A 19,970-nucleotide genomic window follows, 5' to 3' on the forward strand; every position below is an offset into this window, starting at 1 on the left:
TGTTATCCCATGCATTGAGCTGAGATTCCGCGGGCTGCCGGAGGTGCTCGATCGGGATCTCCTTGGCTTCTAGCGTGACCTGAGCGCTTCCAAGACTTGCCGAAGGCTTGGTGCGTCGGCTCGAGTGAGGGAGGCCATGCCGAGCCGCGGAGGTAGATTGCCCGAGCCTGGAAAGGACGGGACCCCGAGCCGAGCCTGGCTTGTTATTGGCAGCCGATCGTGCCAACCTCATCGAGGGGACGTCGACCTGGGACGACACGTAGAGGGTGTAGAGCTCTAGTTTCGACATCCGCCTGCTGAATGGGACGTCCGCGTTGGCAAGGGCTAGACGAAGGCTCTGGATCGTCCACTTGCTGCATGCAGATATCTTGGGGAGCGCAGAGGCGTATGATGACGCCAGTGAATGAGGTGGAGATCGTGCCGGTGGGAGCCGGCTTAGTCCTCTTAGATGCACGCCGCTCAGAGAGGCGGGGATGGCGGCCCCGCGGCAAAGCTTGGAAATAGTCCGTATAATCCGACCCTGAGCTGGAAAGCTGGGGTGCGCATGATGGCACCGAAGGATCTGGAACGTTTGCTACTTTAGAGACCACGGGAGACTCTGACATAGTGGCGAAACTTGACGATGCTTATCTGGCAAGAAGCTTTAGGTAAGACTGTTTGTCTATTTATGATAGAGCTTGCTGGAGCTGATAGGGTAGATACGGTGATTGCTGATGGTGAACCAGCCTAGATAATTAAGTAGAGATTGCGTGCTCGGCTGATAGGTGATTGCTGATGGTGAACCAGCCTAGATAATTAAGTAGAGATTGCGTGCTCGGCTGATAGGTGATTGCTGCTGATGGAACATCGGGCTGATTTATATGCTTAGGTTCCTCCCGAATTTTGTTAATAAAACATCATATATCATCAAAACAAACAATGATGAGATAATGAAACTCACACATTATATTTCTGAATAGTTGTGTTTAATGTTGAGATGGATGTTATTTGTGTAGGATGTCTAGAGATTAGTGAACATTGTGGCTGAATATTGGTGTGATCATATTTGATTATACGCCCGTTTCAGATAAATGACAAAGTGTCGATATTAGGACATAAACCTGAAGCGTCTTACACAGGGGTATTCAAGTAAAGCTCCAAGAGGTTTGCTCTTTATATTCTCTTCCAAACGGAGGTCCGGACTCTATGTTTTTTGAAAATAAATAACTATTTAAATCAATTTAGCCCAGTTATCAGACCTTATTCAAAAGATAAGGGCTCTTTGGGACAAATCCCTCGTGTACTACATTGACATGTCTCGCTCTCATCAGGGAACGGATGTTAAATAAGAAACCACAATATTCTCTATACCCTCTCAAATGTACAGTCATTTCTGTCTATGCTGAATAGAACACCATGTATAAAAACTTTATAGAAAATCCTCACGTGAGTGTGTTGAGTTGACAGTGTTTATCCTTCAGTAGATCAGAGATCTGTTTCACTCTTGACTCGTCTAGTTTACGGTTAATCAGTTTCACTTCTCTCTGGAGTAAAGGGTTTTTACCAAGAGATCCCCTCAGATACTCAAAGGCTTCGACTGCAGAAGGATTTCTCAAAAATCTGCAGAAAAACAGGCAGAATTTAAATGAATAAAAAATCAAAGACAATGTTTTTTCAATAAAGCTCCAGCAGCTGATGCAGATGAAAACCATTTGATTTGAATTGTGCTGAGGTCTGTCTGAATAGTCAATTCTAAAGGCCTGCATGAAAACTGTTAAATGCACAGTGTAGTGAGGTAGGCGGAACGAGGGCCTCTCTCTCTCTCTCTCTCTCTCTCTCTCTCTTTCTCTCTCTCTCTCTCTCCTTGTACTGTATCATTAACCGCTTTAAATTATTTTTGATTTGTTAAATGACCATGGCATAAGCCTTTTCTGAATCACTGCTCTCTCATTTAGTTCACACATCTCACCTCACAGTCTTCAGTGCACATTTTGTATCGTGTATTAACTGATAGATGAGTTTGACTCCTGATGGTCCAGGATCATTTCCAGTGAGATCCAGCTCTATCAGATGTGAAGGGTTTGATCTCACAGCTTCAGCCAAACATCTGTAACCTCCTTCTGTTATACTGCACTCAGACAGACTAGAAAACAGACATTTGAAATATTAAATCACATCTAATGTGTTACTGATACTTTAGATTGTTAAAACAGTGCATTGTTTCTTTCAGGTTATTAGAGAAACACAATATTCCTTACTACTGTTGACAGAATCAACAACAACAATGAATAATTTCTGTATTAATAAAGAAAGCTAAACATCTACTTCTCTTAATGTAGTTACCTGAGTTTCTTCAGTCTGCAGTTGGTATGTTCTAGTCCTTTCTGTAGTTTCTTCACTCCTGAATCCAGTAGATTATTGTTGCTCATGTCAAGCTCTTTCACACTGGAGATTGAGCTTAAAACTGAAGCTAAAGCTGTACAACTTTCTTCTGTTAGACCACAATCCCTCAGTCTGAAACATTAGACAAGAGAAACATATCAACAATCAAAAAACTATTGTTATTACAAACATGTTTCAGTAAAAGATGAATAATAAAAACCAGCTGCAAATACGATAATAATAAACCCACTAATCCTTTCTGTCTTTTTTCTTCTTTGACATAATATATGCCATTTATCAAACACACAGAATCATCATAATATCTCATATTTCTCAAATCTATGGGAAAAATCTGAATTAAATAACATAAATCGACAAACAATGAATTCTGACATGAACTGTACTTTAGTTTCCTGTCGAGGTTGAATAAGATACTGCATGTATATGTCCGCAAACATCCTTGTTTTAAAGAGACAATAAATAAAGATCAAATCCTCACGTGAGTGTGTTGAGTTGACAGTGTTTATCCTTCAGTAGATCAGAGATCTGTTTCACTCTTGACTCGTCTAGTTTATGATCCTTCAGATTCACTTCTCTCTGGAGTAAAGGGTTTATACCAAGAACTTCAGTGAGATACTCAAAGGCTTCGACTGCAGATGAACTCTTCAATAACCTGCAGAAAACAAAAAGTTACAAAAGTTAAATGGAATAAATCTTATCAAAAATATAGAAAAAATATGGAAAATTTGACTGACATTTCTTTCATCTTGAATTCATCAACACAATGTGCCATTATATTACTAAAACAATATCACTGACCTGCATGATTTATTTTGTATTATTTTAACACATCTCACCTCACAGTGTTCAGTGCACAGTTTGTGTCTTGTATTAACTGATAGATGAGTTTGACTCCTGATGGTCCAGGATCATTTCCAGTGAGATCCAGCTCTATCAGATGTGAAGGGTTTGATCTCACAGCTTCAGCCAAACATCTGTAACCTTCTTCTGTTATTCTGCACTCGGACAGACTAGACAACATGAAACAAAAGTTTTGTTATTTATACAATTTATTCATAAACATTTACTCAGTAACTCTTAATCAAAGTCACTGAGTGCATCCGTGACACATCGGAGGAGATCTGGTCCTCCTGACTGAGTCTGGTTTCTCCTGAGGATTTTTCTCCATTTATTTATCATTGGAGTTTGGGTTCCTCACCACAGGGCCGTGATGGCTTGCTCACCAGGAGACTGCTGATAGTAGATAAGCTTAAAGGTTCAGTAAGTTCTGTTAACATCGCTTTATTAGACGGATTTAGCTTGTTCTACTAACACCATGCGCTGTACTATGTTTGACCTTTTATGTGTTTTTCTGTTTTTATTTTTATCTTCTCCTGTAACGCTGCCTTGAACAATGCACATTGTGAAGCTCTTTATAAATAAAACTGAATTTAAATGAATTTCTTGTATTAAAGGATTGACCACTTATTGGACCGGATTCATGAACAACTGTACACAAGCGTTATGAGACACTTATGACGTTTTCTTTGGATTTCACTTGGTTCTGAATCTCATCTTACATTTAGAGCATTTTACATTTACATGTTTTATTTGTACATTATCACCGCATGTATAATAGAGTCATGTTTGTTGTGTTCTGTGGAGTGTGTATGATGATGTGATCGCTGAACTCACTTGAGTGTGTGGAGTTCACACTGAGGATTCTTCAGTTTGTCACAGATGTGTTTGAGTCCTGAATCCATCAGACGACTGTTGTTCAGATTCATCTCTCTCACGAGGGTTTTACAGGAGAGAACAGCAGCTACAGCTGAACACTGTTTCTCTGTCGGCTCACAGTTATTCAATCTAAACACAATAACATCATCATCAGATCTTTATAACACACACATGTATGAAGGTGTCTTATACTGTATATATGAAACTCACGTGATTTTCTCCACTTTACTATGAGAGTCCATCAATAGAGCCGAGAGTTTCTTTCCATCCAGATCTCCCAGTTTATTGTGACTCAGATTCAGATCTTTTAGCAGTAATGGATTCACACCCAGAACATCAGTCAGATAAACACAAGCTGCTGCTGCTATTGGATTCTTCAAGAATCTACAGACAGAAGATCAGTTCACATCATATGTTATCATGATGTCTCTTATAGTTACATCATTCTTTAAAGCTCCGGTGCAGTTTTCATATTTACTGCAGTGAAACTGGAGACAAAAGAGTTCTGACAGAGTTTCAAGAGTTCTGTGTGTTATAAGCTGCCTTTCCACTGCACACAATATTTGAATAAGACCGCTTGAATTCACTCAGAAACAGTGGTAATAAACTTTTAGTCTGAACATAAATCCACACTTATATGGAGAGAAGCTCATTCTAGTAAAAAAGCACATGAGCGTTCATCCTTCAAGTTTCCCATAGAGGAATGAAGAAAGGAAGGCAGACTATAAACAGCTATGACAAAAGACAGCCAATACTTTAAGTGAATAATAATAATGATTTGTGATAAACCAAGAGCCTCCACAAGCATATAGCATAATTATTCATTATATTGTAAATTAATAATTAAATTACAAATTCTTCTAAATGATTGTATTTGTGGCGAGCAGGGCGGGACGAGAGCCGAGAGGGAACGGTGTGAGGCCGGTGACGGTGCGAGGCCGGTGATGTGAGTGATAATGAGCGTCAGCTGCGTGTGCACCGATCTCGCATCTCTCATGGAGGAGCTCCGGAAGCATAAGAGAGGAGAGAAAACAGGGAAGGCGAGAGAGGACCAGGCCTGGACTTAATGTTCTGTTTTATTATGTTTGTATGGCCGTGAGGGAGCTGCCGGCATTTTAAGTTTGTTTTATTGACTGTCTATTTACTTAAATGTTGTGTTACATTCGCTGGTTCCCGCCTCCTTCCTTCCTTTTATTGAACCTTGTTACATTAATGTTTTGTTTTGTAGTTGTTACTAAACTAATGCAAATCATTTTCTTCTTTGACTTTCAATTCAGTAGATTCCTCCTCTCGTCCTTCTAATAAATATTGCAGCTACACACTGTCTGATCAACCTAGCTTCATAAAGCAAACTTCACATTTGTGACTAATGTTTAATGTTTAAAAGCAATCCTCACCTCACAGTGTTCAGTGCACAGTTTGTGTCGTCTATTAACTGATAGATGAGTTTGACTCCTGATGGTCCAGGATCATTTCCAGTGAGATCCAGCTCTATCAGATGTGAAGGGTTTGATCTCACAGCTTCAGCCAAACATCTGTAACCTTCTTCTGTTATTCTGCACTCAGACAGACTAGACAAAAGATTAATATTTTATTTTTCTATTTGATATAATGGTAAATCTCACCAGTGCAGAAACCTTCCCATACATACATTAAGAATAAATGAACATGAATGAAAACACATACTTGAGTTTCTTCAGTGTAAACTGTGAGTTCTTCATCAGATCAGAGATGCTCTTGACTCCTGAGTCTCCAAGTGGATTTCCACTCAGATTCAGATCTTTCACATGTGATGGATTTACATTTAAAGCTGCTGTGAGAGCAACACAACCTTCTGCTGTGATACTACAACAATTCAACCTGAAGAGACAGAAAAGAATCTTTGTTAGGATGCTCCCGGTGGATGGAGGCCACAAGTGACAAAGTAACCTGCAGCATAGGTCTTTAGGGTGACTTTATTTGTGCCATTCAGTGTGAGCCTCCCAAAGTGACACAAGCAATAAACAAAAGGCAAAACAAAAACTATTCAACAATTAAAAAATAAAAAAGACGATGCATGACCACTAGGTCAATGAGATCTGACCATCTCTCAGCAAGCAGTACATGATCAGACTACTCTACACTGCGTCCTGGCGCCATTTAAAGGCTTGTCTCCTCCCTCCCAGGATTGTACCATCCTACAGGTAAGTACATTTCATTACTTCACCGCTCATATTTACATATATATTATATAAATGAATATACACATATACTAAACATACGTTTTCATTAGGTTATTATCCAATATCACAGCAGGTATGAACCATGCAACATTTGATGATGTCACACACCACCCGTAACATGGCCACACTGTTCAGATAGTGCATTTACCCCACTATAAATAGCTCAAACGGATAACCGTACAGGCTTTGCAACATGGATCTTAAAACGGCTAAGTGTTGTCCTGTATTTATGGCAAATATTTTAATAAATCTTGTAAACCAAGTCTATGTGGTTTTGTGGATATTTCTTACACACGGAAAAGTTAACAAACAAAATCTCATAACAAAGTAGCATTTAAGTTGCTAACATGGACACACAAGCAACATATCCCCGTACAGGTACTTAAATCAAGCACATAAAAGAACACTTCAACTAATATAAACACACAATACATAGAACCGCTACACCGATCTGTGTAACTATGATGTACGGTGCCAGCAAACAGACAGTGATTACTGCAGTCTATGTGTGTGACTTCATCTACATGAGCAGAACAACAAACCTTATTCAAGACAATGATAAAGGGTTCATATGAATATTATTGTTTGTTTCAGTTGTAATGCAATGTGTATACATGATTTAAGGTTAAAAAACGCTGTATTTTTCACATATCATGCATGTTTGCCTCGCCTCTCTAAAACGCACAGATTTTCGGACCGAGCTAGGAAGAATGTTCCACCAGGAAGGAGTTGTGGAGAAGAATGAGCGGGAAAGAGATTTAATTGTACAATTGTACTGACAGGTACGCCCACCTTAATTGCATACACATTTGGGTGGTCTTTGTCAAATCATACCACAATCTGACGTAGATTTGTGGGGTTGTGGTTACACGAGGCGTTTCAGGCAGGTCTGGGTGAGCTTTCGCTTTTAGATAGAATTCATCTTTTGTTCCGACACTTAAATTTTGGCAATTTTATGTGTCTAATACATGCATGAGCAACCTTTAAAAGACGCAGAAAAACACCCCTTTAAAGACTCCCTGTGGTGTAAAATGGTATGGTTTTGGGCAAACCGTGTACAATTGTGTCATAAGAAATTACAGAATGTCTCTAAACCAGTAGTAAACTGTTACGTTTGAGCCTGCGCACGTGCAAGCCAACCCCCGAAACCCACAAACTTTTATGGCAAGCTGATTTATCAAGAATTACGATTTTTACTAGTTGAAATTAAATTTTTGATATCAAGAATACACATTTCTGCGAGTGATTGCATGATTGTTGATATCAAGAATTATAATTTTTACTTGTAACAATTGAATTGTTGATATAAAAAATGAATATCCTGAGAATGATTAAAAGCTAATTCCGCCTGCCATATTGTTTTTTATGTTTTCGAATGTAAAAATCTGTGTAATTTTTTTTTGAGGTAGTATCGACAAACATTTGTTTTATGGGCGTGCCACATAGAAGACTTGGAAGTAAACACCCACTGCTATGATTGGATAGTAGTTTGCGTAGTAAACCTAGTTATCAAGCAATCTCTAACAAAGCAATAGTGATGCATAGTACAAAAATGTTTTACTCACATAAGATTGCTATGCCATTCCTGTTGGATACAATATTGACTGCACAGCACTGCTTTTAAATTTGTGTCTCTCTGCAAATCCAGCCCCTTGTTCACAAAGGAATCCACGATGAAATTAAGTGAACAAATGCTCAATGTTTCACCCACATGAGCAGGAACGTACTTAAACATAAACTTCAACCACGCATTCCTAATATCAGAATCCGAAGGAAGCGACTGTGTTCTTCAAAACCAGGCGCTGCACAATGTTGCATGTTTGTTGCTTCGTTGCTCAAAATGAAAAATTTCAGTGAAAGATGTCCTCACTTTTGTACATATGACACGGGGCTAGCCGCTCTCGAGAGCCATTCTTTAAAGTGACAGGGTTAACAGATATTTACTGAAAAAATAAGCAAATAAAGACAAGACAAAAACAAACCTTAAAATGCTAATAGTTTATATTTATAAGACCAAAAATCCTTAAAATCTACAACAGCTATTTATTAAGACCTAAGTGCAGAGGCTTTTTGATCAAAGACCAAACAACAAGCATAAAAGCGCTTATTAATAACAAACATGGCAACACAGCAAAATATAGTGATGAAGCCTTACGAGCATAAACACAACACAACGCATTTCAGCAGTTTAGTTGAAACTGACGAACAAAACAAATATTTAGCCGAAAAACATGTCACTATGGTTACCAGTCTGTCAATAATCACAAATGCGGGAGTGTGTACTATGTGTGGCTAAAGTCATTCGCGAACCAGTGGGCGGGGTTAGAGAAGTAGCCTTTGATATTTTTCTGTGGAGGCGGTGTTCAACCTATAGATAGCTGCCTTCCAGGACCTGACGTTCGCTGAGCCTGGTGTCAATATCAGTTGTCATTTCAATAACAAGGGCGTTTTCAGTTCTGACACTTGAATGTACGCTTGAATACGATTCCCTCTTATATAACAAAACCTCGGGTTGAAATTTAGGTCTTAATTCACCTGACCTTTAAGTTTGGTCGTTGTCGAACCAGCTTCGGGTGCTAGTGAACAACCCCCCCAGATAGAGGAAAGATAGCAAAAAACTGAGCGCGCCCTTTTAGAAAGATGATATGATTGGTCAGTTTTACTGTCACTCAAAATTAATCTCTCCCATTAATTTACTGTAGTGTCAGCTAGCCGTATGCTACTAAAAGACGACCCAACCCCGTGTAAACACACGTTCGCCTCTTTGCAGGATGCGCAGGTTGTGCAGACATATGATATTGCAGAACTGCGTCTGCTCCGTGATCTTGAATTACTCTTGTGAGGCTTTAGATATCTCACCTTGATAGAGTACGCATCCATCCAGGAAGTCAAATATACATATCTAATAGGAAAAATCGGACTACAGAAGGTTTACTTAAGTAAGAACATTACAACATGTCTGTGACTTTTGTGTTTGTTGTCGATAGAAATCATCAGCATATAGCATTGCAAAAAAATGTTTACCTTAAATTATTTGTGTACATTTATGATCTACAAATAATTTTTAATAATTTACAGAATAATTAGTGTAAATTACAGTAAAAGTAACAGAATTTCTGTCTGTAAGGATTTTTTTGGCCGCCATGTCGTACCTGGCCACCTTTAAAAAAAACTTCCTTAAATCCTTAAGAATCGCCTGCGGCTTTGGATTTTGCTTCTATCTTTATTAAAGTCATTTTGCATGCTACATCACAAAATATTCTAAAGGTGCTTTCTATATGAAGGTAAATCAGTGGCAAAACTTGAGAGCATGTAGATTTTAAATTGTCAAATACAAATCTGAACTTGAATGCTGAGATTTGCACAAATAACAAATCTGTGTTTTGAATTGGACGATTAGTCCAAAATTTTTAAATTTACAAAAAAATTCCATAGTTTCCACAGTCAGTGATGGTTTGGGGTGCCATGTCATCTGCTGGTGTTGGTCCACTGTGTTTTCTGAGGTCCAAGGTCAATGCAGCCGTATACCAGGAAGGTTTAGAGCACTTCATGCTTCCTGCTGCAGACCAACTTTATGGAGATGCAGATTTCATTTTCCAACAGGACTTGGCACCTGCACACAGTGCCAAAGCAACCAGTACCTGGTTTAAGGACCATGGTATCTCTGTTCTTGATTGGCCAGCAAACTCGCCTGACATTTAGAAAATCTATGGGGTATTGTGAAGAGGAAGATGCGATATGCCAGACCTAACAATGCAGAAGAGCCGAAGGACACTATCAGAGCAACCTGGGCTCTCATAACACCTGAGCAGTGCGACAGACTGATCGACTCCATGCCACGCCGCATTGCTGCAGTAATTCAGGCAAAAGGAGCCCCAACTAAGTATTGCACGCTGTACATGCTCATACTTTTCAGTTGGCCAACATTTCTAAAAATCCTTTCTTTGTATTGGTGTTAAGTGATATTCTAATTTTCTTAGATACTGAATTTGGGATTTTCCTTAGTTGTCAGTTATAATCATCAAAATGAAAATAAATAAACATTTGAAATATATCAGTCTGTGTGTAATGAATGAATATAATATACAAGTTTCACTTTTTGAATGGAATTAGTGAAATAAATCAACTTTTTGATGATATTCTAATTATATGACCAGCACCTGTTTATATAGTTTTAAACTAAAGTGAAACCCTCATACCTCTGTATACTGTCATATATATATACACTCACCTAAAGGATTATTGGGAACACCATACTAATACTGTGTTTCACCCCTTTTCGCCTTCAGAACTGCCTTAATTCTACGTGGCATTGATTCAACAAGGTGCTGAAAGCATTCTTTAGAAATGTTGGCCCATATTGATAGGATAGCATCTTGCAGTTGATGGAGATTTATGGGATGCACATCCAGGTCAAGAAGCTCCCGTTCCACCACATCCCAAAGATGCTCTATTGGGTTGAGATCTGGTGACTGTGGGGGCCTTTTTAGTACAGTGAACTCATTGTCATGTTCAAGAAACCAATTTGAAATGATTCGAGCTTTGTGACATGGTGCTTAATCCCGCTGGAAGTAGCCATCAGAGGATGGGTTCATGGAGGTCATAAAGGGATGAACATGGTCAGAAACAATGCTCAGGTAGGCCGTGGCATTTAAACGATGCCCAATTGGCACTAAGGGGCCTAAAGTGTGCAAAGAAAACATCCCCCACACCATTACACCACCACCAGCCTGCACAGTGGTAACAAGGCATGATAGATCCATGTTCTCATTCTGTTTACGCCAAATTCTGACTCTACCATCTGAATGTCTCAGCAGAAATCGAGACTCATCAGACCAGGCAACATTTTTCCAGTCTTCAACTGTCCAATTTTGGTGAGCTTGTGCAAATTGTAGCCTCTTTTTCCTATTGGTAGTGGAGATGAGTGGTACCCGGTGGGGTCTTCTGCTGTTGTAGCCCATCCGCCTCAAGGTTGTGCGTGTTGTGGCTTCACAAATGCTTTGCTGCATACCTCAGTTGTAACGAGTGGATATTTCAGTCAAAGTTGCTCTTCTATCAGCTTGAATCAGTCGGCCCATTCTCCTCTGACCTCTAGCATCAACAAGGCATTTTTTACCCACAGGACTGCCGCATACTGGATGTTTTTCCCTTTTCACAGCATTCTTTGTAAACCCTAGAAATGGTTGTGCGTGAACATCCCAGTAACTGAGCAGATAATGAAATTCTCAGACCGGCCCGTCTGGTACCAACAAACATGCCACGCTCAAAATTGTTTAAATCACCTTTCTTTCCAATTCTGACATTCAGTTTGGAGTTCAGGAGATTGTCTTCACCAGGACCACACCCCTAAATGCATTGAACCAACTGCCATGTGATTGGATGATTACATAATTGCATTAATGAGAAATTGAACAGGTGTTCCTAATAATCCTTTAGGTGAGTGTGTGTATATATATATATATATATATATATATATATATATACTGTAATTCTGTGATGTATACTATCATCTCTTTCTTTTATGCATACTATGTATAGATATCATTAATATACACAATCCAATCATGCCGGTTCACACATTTGTTAAAATTTGTCTGCATCTTCAAATTCAGAACACGGATTTGGGATTTTTGCCCACGAGTGAGAATCTCAACATTCACCTTCATATTTGTATTTTACAAGTTTTCACTTTGGGACTGTTAGTGCACATTTTAGTGTACTTACTTTACAAGTTCTTATTTACCTTAAGTTTGAACTTGACTATATTAGGCATGATTCCCCAGATCTAGGCAAGCCAGAACTGCTCATAGTGTCAACGCCATGATGCAGCATCTTGTTCCCTAATTTAGTGAACTGTAATCCGAGTGATAAAATCACTGTCTACAGAGGAACCTTGAATTGAACAACAAGCATAAAAACCACATAGAAATATCTCACGTGAGTGTGTTGAGTGTACAGTGTTTATCCTTCAGTAGATCAGAGATCTGTTTCACTCTTGACTCGTCTAGTTTATGATCCTTCAGATTCACTTCTCTCTGGAGTAAAGGGTCTTTACCAAGAACTTCAGTGAGATACTCAAAGGCTTCCACAGCAGATGAACTCTTCAATAACCTGCAGTAAACAAATTATTCAATTATTGTTTCATTGTTTCCTAATTCTTCTAAGCCACTTAAATAAAAGTATCTACTAAAAGTCTAAATGAAAATTCAACTTAACTAGTGTAATTAAGAACTGAAATTTTGTCCAACAGCTGGTGTTGAAGAAATTCATTTTATTCTCCTTGTTTTTTAATTTACTTTGATGCATCATCAGATACTTATAATCCAAACAAAATAACTCCAGCATAAACTCCATAAATAGCCAGCGTGCAAGTTATTTTAATATTATTTCAACACATCTCACCTCACAGTGTTCAGTGCACAGTTTGTGTCGTCTATTAACTGATAGATGAGTTTGACTCCTGATGGTCCAGGATCATTTCCAGTGAGATCCAGCTCTATCAGATGTGAAGGGTTTGATCTCACAGCTTCAGCCAAACATCTGTAACCTTCTTCTGTTATACTGCACTCAGACAGACTAGAAAACAAATGATCACGGATGAACATTTTAAATGAACCAATGAAGAAGTTTGACACTGTAATGGAAATTTTCTAGTCTAGCTTCTTGATGTGTCTGTCTATATGTTTACGAAGTGTTTATCTATGTTTTCTTCTCTATGTTATCATGTTTTTCTCTATACGGGTCATACCACTCTGCCTTTGCCCTCGAGAAGAGGCCAAGATGTTCTGTTTGGAATAACGGGCATCACTTCTCGTAAACCAGCTCGGGATTCTTGCAAGGGGCCAAAGGGATGGGGTGTCACGTTTTAATATATACTCTGTGTGCAGGAGGAAAGATCTCACCTGAGTATGTGTAGTTTACAGTTATTCTTCAGTCCATCAGAAAGTTGCTTTACTCCTGAATCCTGTAGATTATTGTTACTCAGATCAAGCTCCTGCAAACTGCTGCTGTCTGAACTGAGAACTGAAGCCAAAGCTGAACAACTTTCTTCTTTTAGATCACACTTACTCAAACTGAAAAAGACAACAACAAAAACACATCACTGTACCATTTAAATGTGCTTTTCCATAGCTGCAAAATAAGATTTAAGAGGTGTGGAAAAATCAGCTGACTGTCATATGATACACATTTGTTTTGGCCAACAATACTTCTCAAATGATGATTAAATGAAAATCTGGAATGGTCTCTTTTTTTTTTCAGCGGCTGTCATGTTTGTCATGTTAATGTGTGTTGCACATGAGTGTGTATGATGATGTGATCGCTGAACTCACTTGAGTGTGTGGAGTTGACACTGAGGATTCTTCAGTTTGTCACAGATGCGTTTGAGTCCTGAATCCATCAGACGACTGTTGTTCAGATTCATCTCTCTCACGAGGGTTTTACAGGAGAGAACAGCAGCTACAGCTGAACACTGTTTCTCTGTCGGCTCACAGTTATTCAATCTAAACACAATAACATCATCATCAGATCTTTATAACACACACATGTATGAAGGTGTCTTATACTGTATATATGAAACTCACGTGATTTTCTCCACTTTACTATGAGAGTCCATCAATAGAGCCGAGAGTTTCTCTCCATCCAGATCTCCCAGTTTATTGTGACTCAGATTCAGATCTTTTAGCAGTAATGGATTCACACCCAGAACATCAGTCAGATAAACACAAGCTGCTTCTGCTTTTGGATTCTTCAAGAATCTGCAGACAGAAGATCAGTTCACATCATATGTTATCATGATGTCTCTTATAGTTACATCATTCTTTAAAGCTCCGGTGCAGTTTTCATATTTACTGCAGTGAAACTGGAGACAACAGAGTTCTGACAGAGTTTCAAGAGTTCTGTGTGTTATAAGCTGCCTTTCCACTGCACACAATATTTGAATAAGACCGCTTGAATTCACTCAGAAACAGTGGTAATAAACTTTTAGTCTGAACATAAATCCACACTTATATGGAGAGAAGCTCATTCTAGTAAAGAAGCACATAAGCGTTCATCCTTCAAATCTTAAAGGACTTAATGTTCTGTTTTATTATGTTTGTATGGCCGTGAGGGAGCTGCCGGCATTTTAAGTTTGTTTTATTGACTGTCTATTTAATTAAATGTTGTGTTACATTCGCTGGTTCCCGCCTCCTTCCTTCCTTTTATTGAACCTTGTTACAGTAATGTTTTGTTTTGTAGTTCTTACTAAACTAATGCAAATCATTTTCTTCTTTGACTTTCAATTCAGTAGATTCCTCCTCTCGTCCTTCTAATAAATATTGCAGCTACACACTGTCTGATCAACCTAGTTTCATAAAGCAAACTTCACATTTGTGACTAATGTTTAATGTTTAAAAGTAATCCTCACCTCACAGTGTTCAGTGCACAGTTTGTGTCGTCTATTAACTGATAGATGAGTTTGACTCCTGATGGTCCAGGATCATTTCCAGTGAGATCCAGCTCTATCAGATGTGAAGGGTTTGATCTCACAGCTTCAGCCAAACATCTGTAACCTTCTTCTGTTATTCTGCACTCAGACAGACTAGACAACAGACATTTGAAATATTAAATCACATCTATTGTGTATACTGTATATTTGTAAACTGTTTAAGATTGTTAAAACCCAACTACATTGTTTCTTCCTTTTCTGGTCAGTGGAGACAAAATTCAGTGTTACTGCTTACACGATTTACAATTATTTACTTGTTAGTTTAAGGGGATTGTTTAAAACATGTGTTCTCTTAATGTAGTTACCTGAGTTTCTTCAGTCTGCAGTTGGTATGTTCAAGTCCTTTCTGTAGTTTCTTCACTCCTGAATCCAGTAGATTATTGTTGCTCATGTCAAGCTCTTTCACACTGGAGATTGAGCTTAAAACTGAAGCTAAAGCTGTACAACTTTCTTCTGTTAGACCACAATCCCTCAGTCTGAAACATTAGACAAGAGAAACATATCAACTATCAAAAAACTATTGTTATCACAAACATGTTTCAGTAAAAGATGAATAATAAAAACCAGCTGCAAATACGATAATAATAAACCCACTAATCCTTTCTGTCTTTTTTCTTCTTTGACATAATATATGCCATTTATCAAACACACAGAATCATCATAATATCTCATATTTCTCAAATCTCTGGCAAATATCTGAATTAAATAACATAAATCGACAAACAATGAATTCTGACATGAACTGTACTTTAGTTTCCTGTCGAGGTTGAATAAGATACTGCATGTATATGTCCACATACATCCTTGTTTTAAAGAGACAATAAATAAAGATCAAATCCTCACGTGAGTGTGTTGAGTGTACAGTGTTTATCCTTCAGTAGATCAGAGATCTGTTTCACTCTTGACTCGTCTAGTTTATGATCCTTCAGATTCACTTCTCTCTGGAGTAAAGGGTTTATACCAAAAACTCTGGTCAGATACTCATAGGCTTGAACTGCAGAGGGATTTCTCAAAAATCTGCAGAAGAAAAAGGCAGAATTTAAATGATTTAAAAAATATAGACAATGTTTTTGAAATAAAACTCCAGCAGCTGATGCTGATGAAAACCATTATATTTGAATTGCTTTTGTTTAGTCTAAAAATTTAATTCGTCAACAAACAACAGATCATACTAACAGTATAAATATAATAGTGAAACCAATTCTCTAAGAACATTTAGCCTGTTTATGATTTATTTTGTATTACACTGTGGTCTGTCTGAATAGTCGATTCTGAAGGTGTGCATGAAAACTGTTAAATGCACAGTGTATCAGAGGCGGACAGAGTACACAGGTTCATTACTTGAGTAAAAGTACAGATACCCCTTGCTAAATTTTACTCAAGTACAAGTAAAAGTACTACAGTCAGATGTGTACTTAAGTAAAAGTACTGAAGTACATGTTTTTAAAAGTACTTGAGTATCAAGAGTACAAGAGTACATTTTCTAAATATTGCATTACTACTGCCACAGTGCTTACATTTATGTACAGAAACGTCCTACATGGAGTTATGAAAAATGTTAATGTTAATACCTTGGAGAATGTTAAAGGAATTTAAAGTAAAATAAAGTAATTTTAATCTTTTTACCATGCTTTATTCTTTTCACCTCTGCTAGAGTTTTAATGGATTTTTTGCACCCACATTTGAACCGAACAGTTTTAAACAACACACCGCATACTCAAGAACATCAAAGCAAATACTCGGCTTACATTAATGAGTAATATTAGAAAATACAATTCAGCTAACAATTGTGTGTACATGTGAGTTTCTCTGTTTTTTCATCAATCAGTGGTGGCGTTTCATCAAAACCTAGGGTATGGCGAAATTTCCTCAGACCATACAAAAACGAACCACAATGAAACCAAATGATACCACATATATGTAACCACAAAACTTAAAGTAGTAAAAAATAACCCAGCCAGATGTTGTCATAACCACCACCAACGACTACGTTAATCGACTATGAGACTAAAATATAAACCAACCATTGATCAGATTCAGCAAACAAGATTAAATATAAAACATGTCTTACCTTGTCGCAGGGTTGTTAAGCCTTGATTCTTTTCATTTTTAAGCTAATCCTGGCATAGCTAGTGGCAAATCGCAAAATACATAATAGCCTAAACTGCGACTGCACTACAAAGTCTTTCCGTACAATATATTTTTTTAATTTTTCACAGATAGCGTTGTACATTATGAATGAAATACAATAACAATAGTGTAAATTATTCGATTTATTAAAATTATTAAATGGATGCCAACTAATTGGGAAAATAAAGACCATCCCCACTACCCATAACCTCACACTTGATTCCAAAACCACTGTTAGGCATTTTGTAGACAGTTTCTTTGTTTTATTGAAAATAAATGCCTGTATATGATCTTAAATGTGGAAAATGCAGACAAACGAGTTTAGCCAAAAAGAGCTTCGAACCAACATTACGATGATGTCACGTCAAAACTACATATCTTCGGTCTTACCGACTATACGTCAATGACGCTATGTGAATTAACGGTGTTTATACATTCTCAAATACACATGCTTCCGACGCCTATGCTACATGTACACATCAGTGTAAAGCAGTTTAATTATCTATAATGAGTCTCATTATGCACACGTACTTTGTTTCAACAATGTTTTCTGAACGCTAGGGCCATACACAAACGCCGCCCCTGAAATCAATAAACCTAAAACAGCAAAGAAGGCGATATAGCAATGTTCTGACACACCTCTGAACCTGACCGTGTTATACACGCAGCATAGAGCAGAGAAGAGAAAATAATAATGATTAAAGAAAATCAGCTGACCGGTCGCAATGTTTTCAAGTTCATTTCATGTTATATTTAGCATTTTATATGACGCTATTGGCTACTCTTCCCTTACCTTTATTCTTTATTCATATAAAAATACCCCCAAATCGCATGAAAATACACACAAAACACATATTCTTCAATCGTGCATTTATTAGCTTCTTGTTTTGGTGAAGAAATGTCACTTTAGCTTCATCGCGGATGTCCTGAATGAGGAAGTGTACACAGGACGTGTCATGCAGACGTGAGATGATTGACAGCTGTGTACAGCAAATGATAGAGCTCTGAGGTCTGGGTGATTGTTGCTGATAGGCTCGCCCAATAAGTGGCGCCTGCACAATCCAATCACGTTTGAGAGGGAAAAAACTAATTGGTGATTTCCGAGATTTTTCTTTTTCCTTTTTAGAAGTAACGTGTACTTACGGTTATGGACAGAAATGTAGCGGAGTAAAGAGTACAATATTTGCCTCTCAAATGTACTTGAGTAAAGTCATGAGTACTCCCCAAAAATTAATACTCAAGTAAAGTACAGATCCCTCAAAATTGTACTTAAGTACTGTACTCGAGTAAATGTACTCCGTTACTGTCCGGCTCTGCAGTGTATTGAGGTAGGCGGGACGAGAGCCGGGATTCGAGGCCGGTGCGTGAGTGATAACGGGCGTCAGTTGTACGCGCACCGGACTCGTATCACGGAGGAGATCGGGAGCATAAGAGGACGAGCGACTGGACCGCCAGTGAGAGAGGAACAGGTGTGTGTGTCGCCGGAGCCTGCGTCCGTCTGCCCAAGGGGGAGGACCGGGGGACGGGGGGCCCGCTGCTGTCTCCCTACCAGAGGAGCACCCGCCGGCCGCCAGGGGACACATGGTCGAGCACCCAGGGCCACCGCAGGGCACCGCGAAGGAGAGGACACCGGCTGGTTGAAGACCGAGCAGCAGCATGTCGAGACGCTCCCCTCTCATTTTGGTCGCTCGGAGTGCTCCCGTCTCCGTTCTCTCGTCTCGTTGCTGCATACCCCCAGGGGATAGTTCCGCCGAGGCTGGGCGACACCCCCACCCCCGAGGGAGGGAGAGGAGCAAGCACAGTCTCGGGGTACCCCGGCCTGTGAGGGGCGATGGGGGTATGTAGTGAGGTAGGCGGGACGAGAGCCGGGATAACGAGCGTCAGCTGTACGCGCAGCAGTAGTCTTGTATCACAGAGGAGATCGGGAGCATAAGAGGACGAGCGACGGGACCGCCAGTGAGAGAAAACCAGGCCTGGCTTTTAGTTATGGTTTGTGTGTGTCTGTCTATTTATGTTTGCTTTTATTAATTAAAAGTCCTTTTATGTTCGCCAGTTCCCGTCTCCTTCCTTTCCTTTAATGGATCTTCATTACAATTGGTAACTTAATAAACTACATTTATTAAACCTATTCAAGAATCGCTACACTATGTTCTTCAGAAATTAAGGGGTAACATCATTGTTTTTGACGTTCTGAAATCTCATAGCTTCATGTAGAGAGACGGACAGAGTGCTCTCTCTCTCTCTCTCTCTCTCTCATAAGCCTTTGCTGAATAACTCATCTCTTATTTAGTTTACACATCTCACCTCACAGTGTTCAGTGCACATTTTGTGTCGTCTATTAACTGATAGATGAGTTTGACTCCTGATGGTCCAGGATCATTTCCAGTGAGATCCAGCTCTATCAGATGTGAAGGGTTTGATCTCACAGCTTCAGCCAAACATCTGTAACCTTCTTCTGTTATTCTGCACTCAGACAGACTAGACAACAGACATTTGAAATATTAAATCACATCTATTGTGTATACTGTATATTTGTAAACTGTTTAAGATTGTTAAAACCCAACTACATTGTTTCTTCCTTTTCTGGTCAGTGGAGACAAAATTCAGTGTTACTGCTTACACGATTTACAATTATTTACTTGTTAGTTTAAGGGGATTGTTTAAAACATGTGTTCTCTTAATGTAGTTACCTGAGTTTCTTCAGTCTGCAGTTGGTATGTTCAAGTCCTTTCTGTAGTTTCTTCACTCCTGAATCCAGTAGATTATTGTTGCTCATGTCAAGCTCTTTCACACTGGAGATTGAGCTTAAAACTGAAGCTAAAGCTGTACAACTATCTTCTGTTAGACCACAATCCCTCAGTCTGAAACATTAGACAAGAGAAAGATAATTTACAATCACAAACACAACTAAACGTCAACACTGCTGTGATGTGTAGGCTACGCAGAGTCATTCTCAGAACTTATTTTATTTGGACCGGCCCTCTGATCAATGTCTTATAGTGTGTTCACACCAAACGTGAATGAAGCGTTAA

At 38.8% G+C, this 19,970-nt stretch overlaps 1 protein-coding gene across 1 annotated transcript in view; it reads right to left on the bottom strand.

Annotated features, from left to right (window-relative positions):
• The window catches only part of LOC306895393 (uncharacterized protein), a 37,259-nt gene that overhangs the window by 15,427 nt on the left and 1,862 nt on the right, over nucleotides 1-19,970 (bottom strand). The window contains exons 2-20 of the mRNA XM_079458616.1: nucleotides 19,629-19,799; nucleotides 19,243-19,416; nucleotides 15,652-15,825; nucleotides 15,114-15,284; nucleotides 14,728-14,901; nucleotides 13,904-14,077; nucleotides 13,652-13,822; nucleotides 13,223-13,393; nucleotides 12,723-12,896; nucleotides 12,258-12,431; nucleotides 5,785-5,958; nucleotides 5,496-5,669; nucleotides 4,309-4,482; nucleotides 4,057-4,227; nucleotides 3,219-3,392; nucleotides 2,861-3,034; nucleotides 2,323-2,493; nucleotides 1,949-2,122; nucleotides 1,426-1,599 (exon numbers count right to left, since the gene is read on the bottom strand). Of these exons, the coding sequence (XP_079314742.1) occupies nucleotides 1,426-1,599; nucleotides 1,949-2,122; nucleotides 2,323-2,493; nucleotides 2,861-3,034; nucleotides 3,219-3,392; nucleotides 4,057-4,227; nucleotides 4,309-4,482; nucleotides 5,496-5,669; nucleotides 5,785-5,958; nucleotides 12,258-12,431; nucleotides 12,723-12,896; nucleotides 13,223-13,393; nucleotides 13,652-13,822; nucleotides 13,904-14,077; nucleotides 14,728-14,901; nucleotides 15,114-15,284; nucleotides 15,652-15,825; nucleotides 19,243-19,416; nucleotides 19,629-19,714 (3,203 nt within the window). The 5' untranslated portion in view covers nucleotides 19,715-19,799. The remainder of the gene's footprint in view (nucleotides 1-1,425; nucleotides 1,600-1,948; nucleotides 2,123-2,322; nucleotides 2,494-2,860; nucleotides 3,035-3,218; nucleotides 3,393-4,056; nucleotides 4,228-4,308; nucleotides 4,483-5,495; nucleotides 5,670-5,784; nucleotides 5,959-12,257; nucleotides 12,432-12,722; nucleotides 12,897-13,222; nucleotides 13,394-13,651; nucleotides 13,823-13,903; nucleotides 14,078-14,727; nucleotides 14,902-15,113; nucleotides 15,285-15,651; nucleotides 15,826-19,242; nucleotides 19,417-19,628; nucleotides 19,800-19,970) is intronic.

This window comes from Barbatula barbatula, assembly GCF_947034865.1.
Source record: "Barbatula barbatula genome assembly, chromosome: 6".
Lineage (NCBI taxonomy): Eukaryota > Metazoa > Chordata > Actinopteri > Cypriniformes > Nemacheilidae > Barbatula > Barbatula barbatula.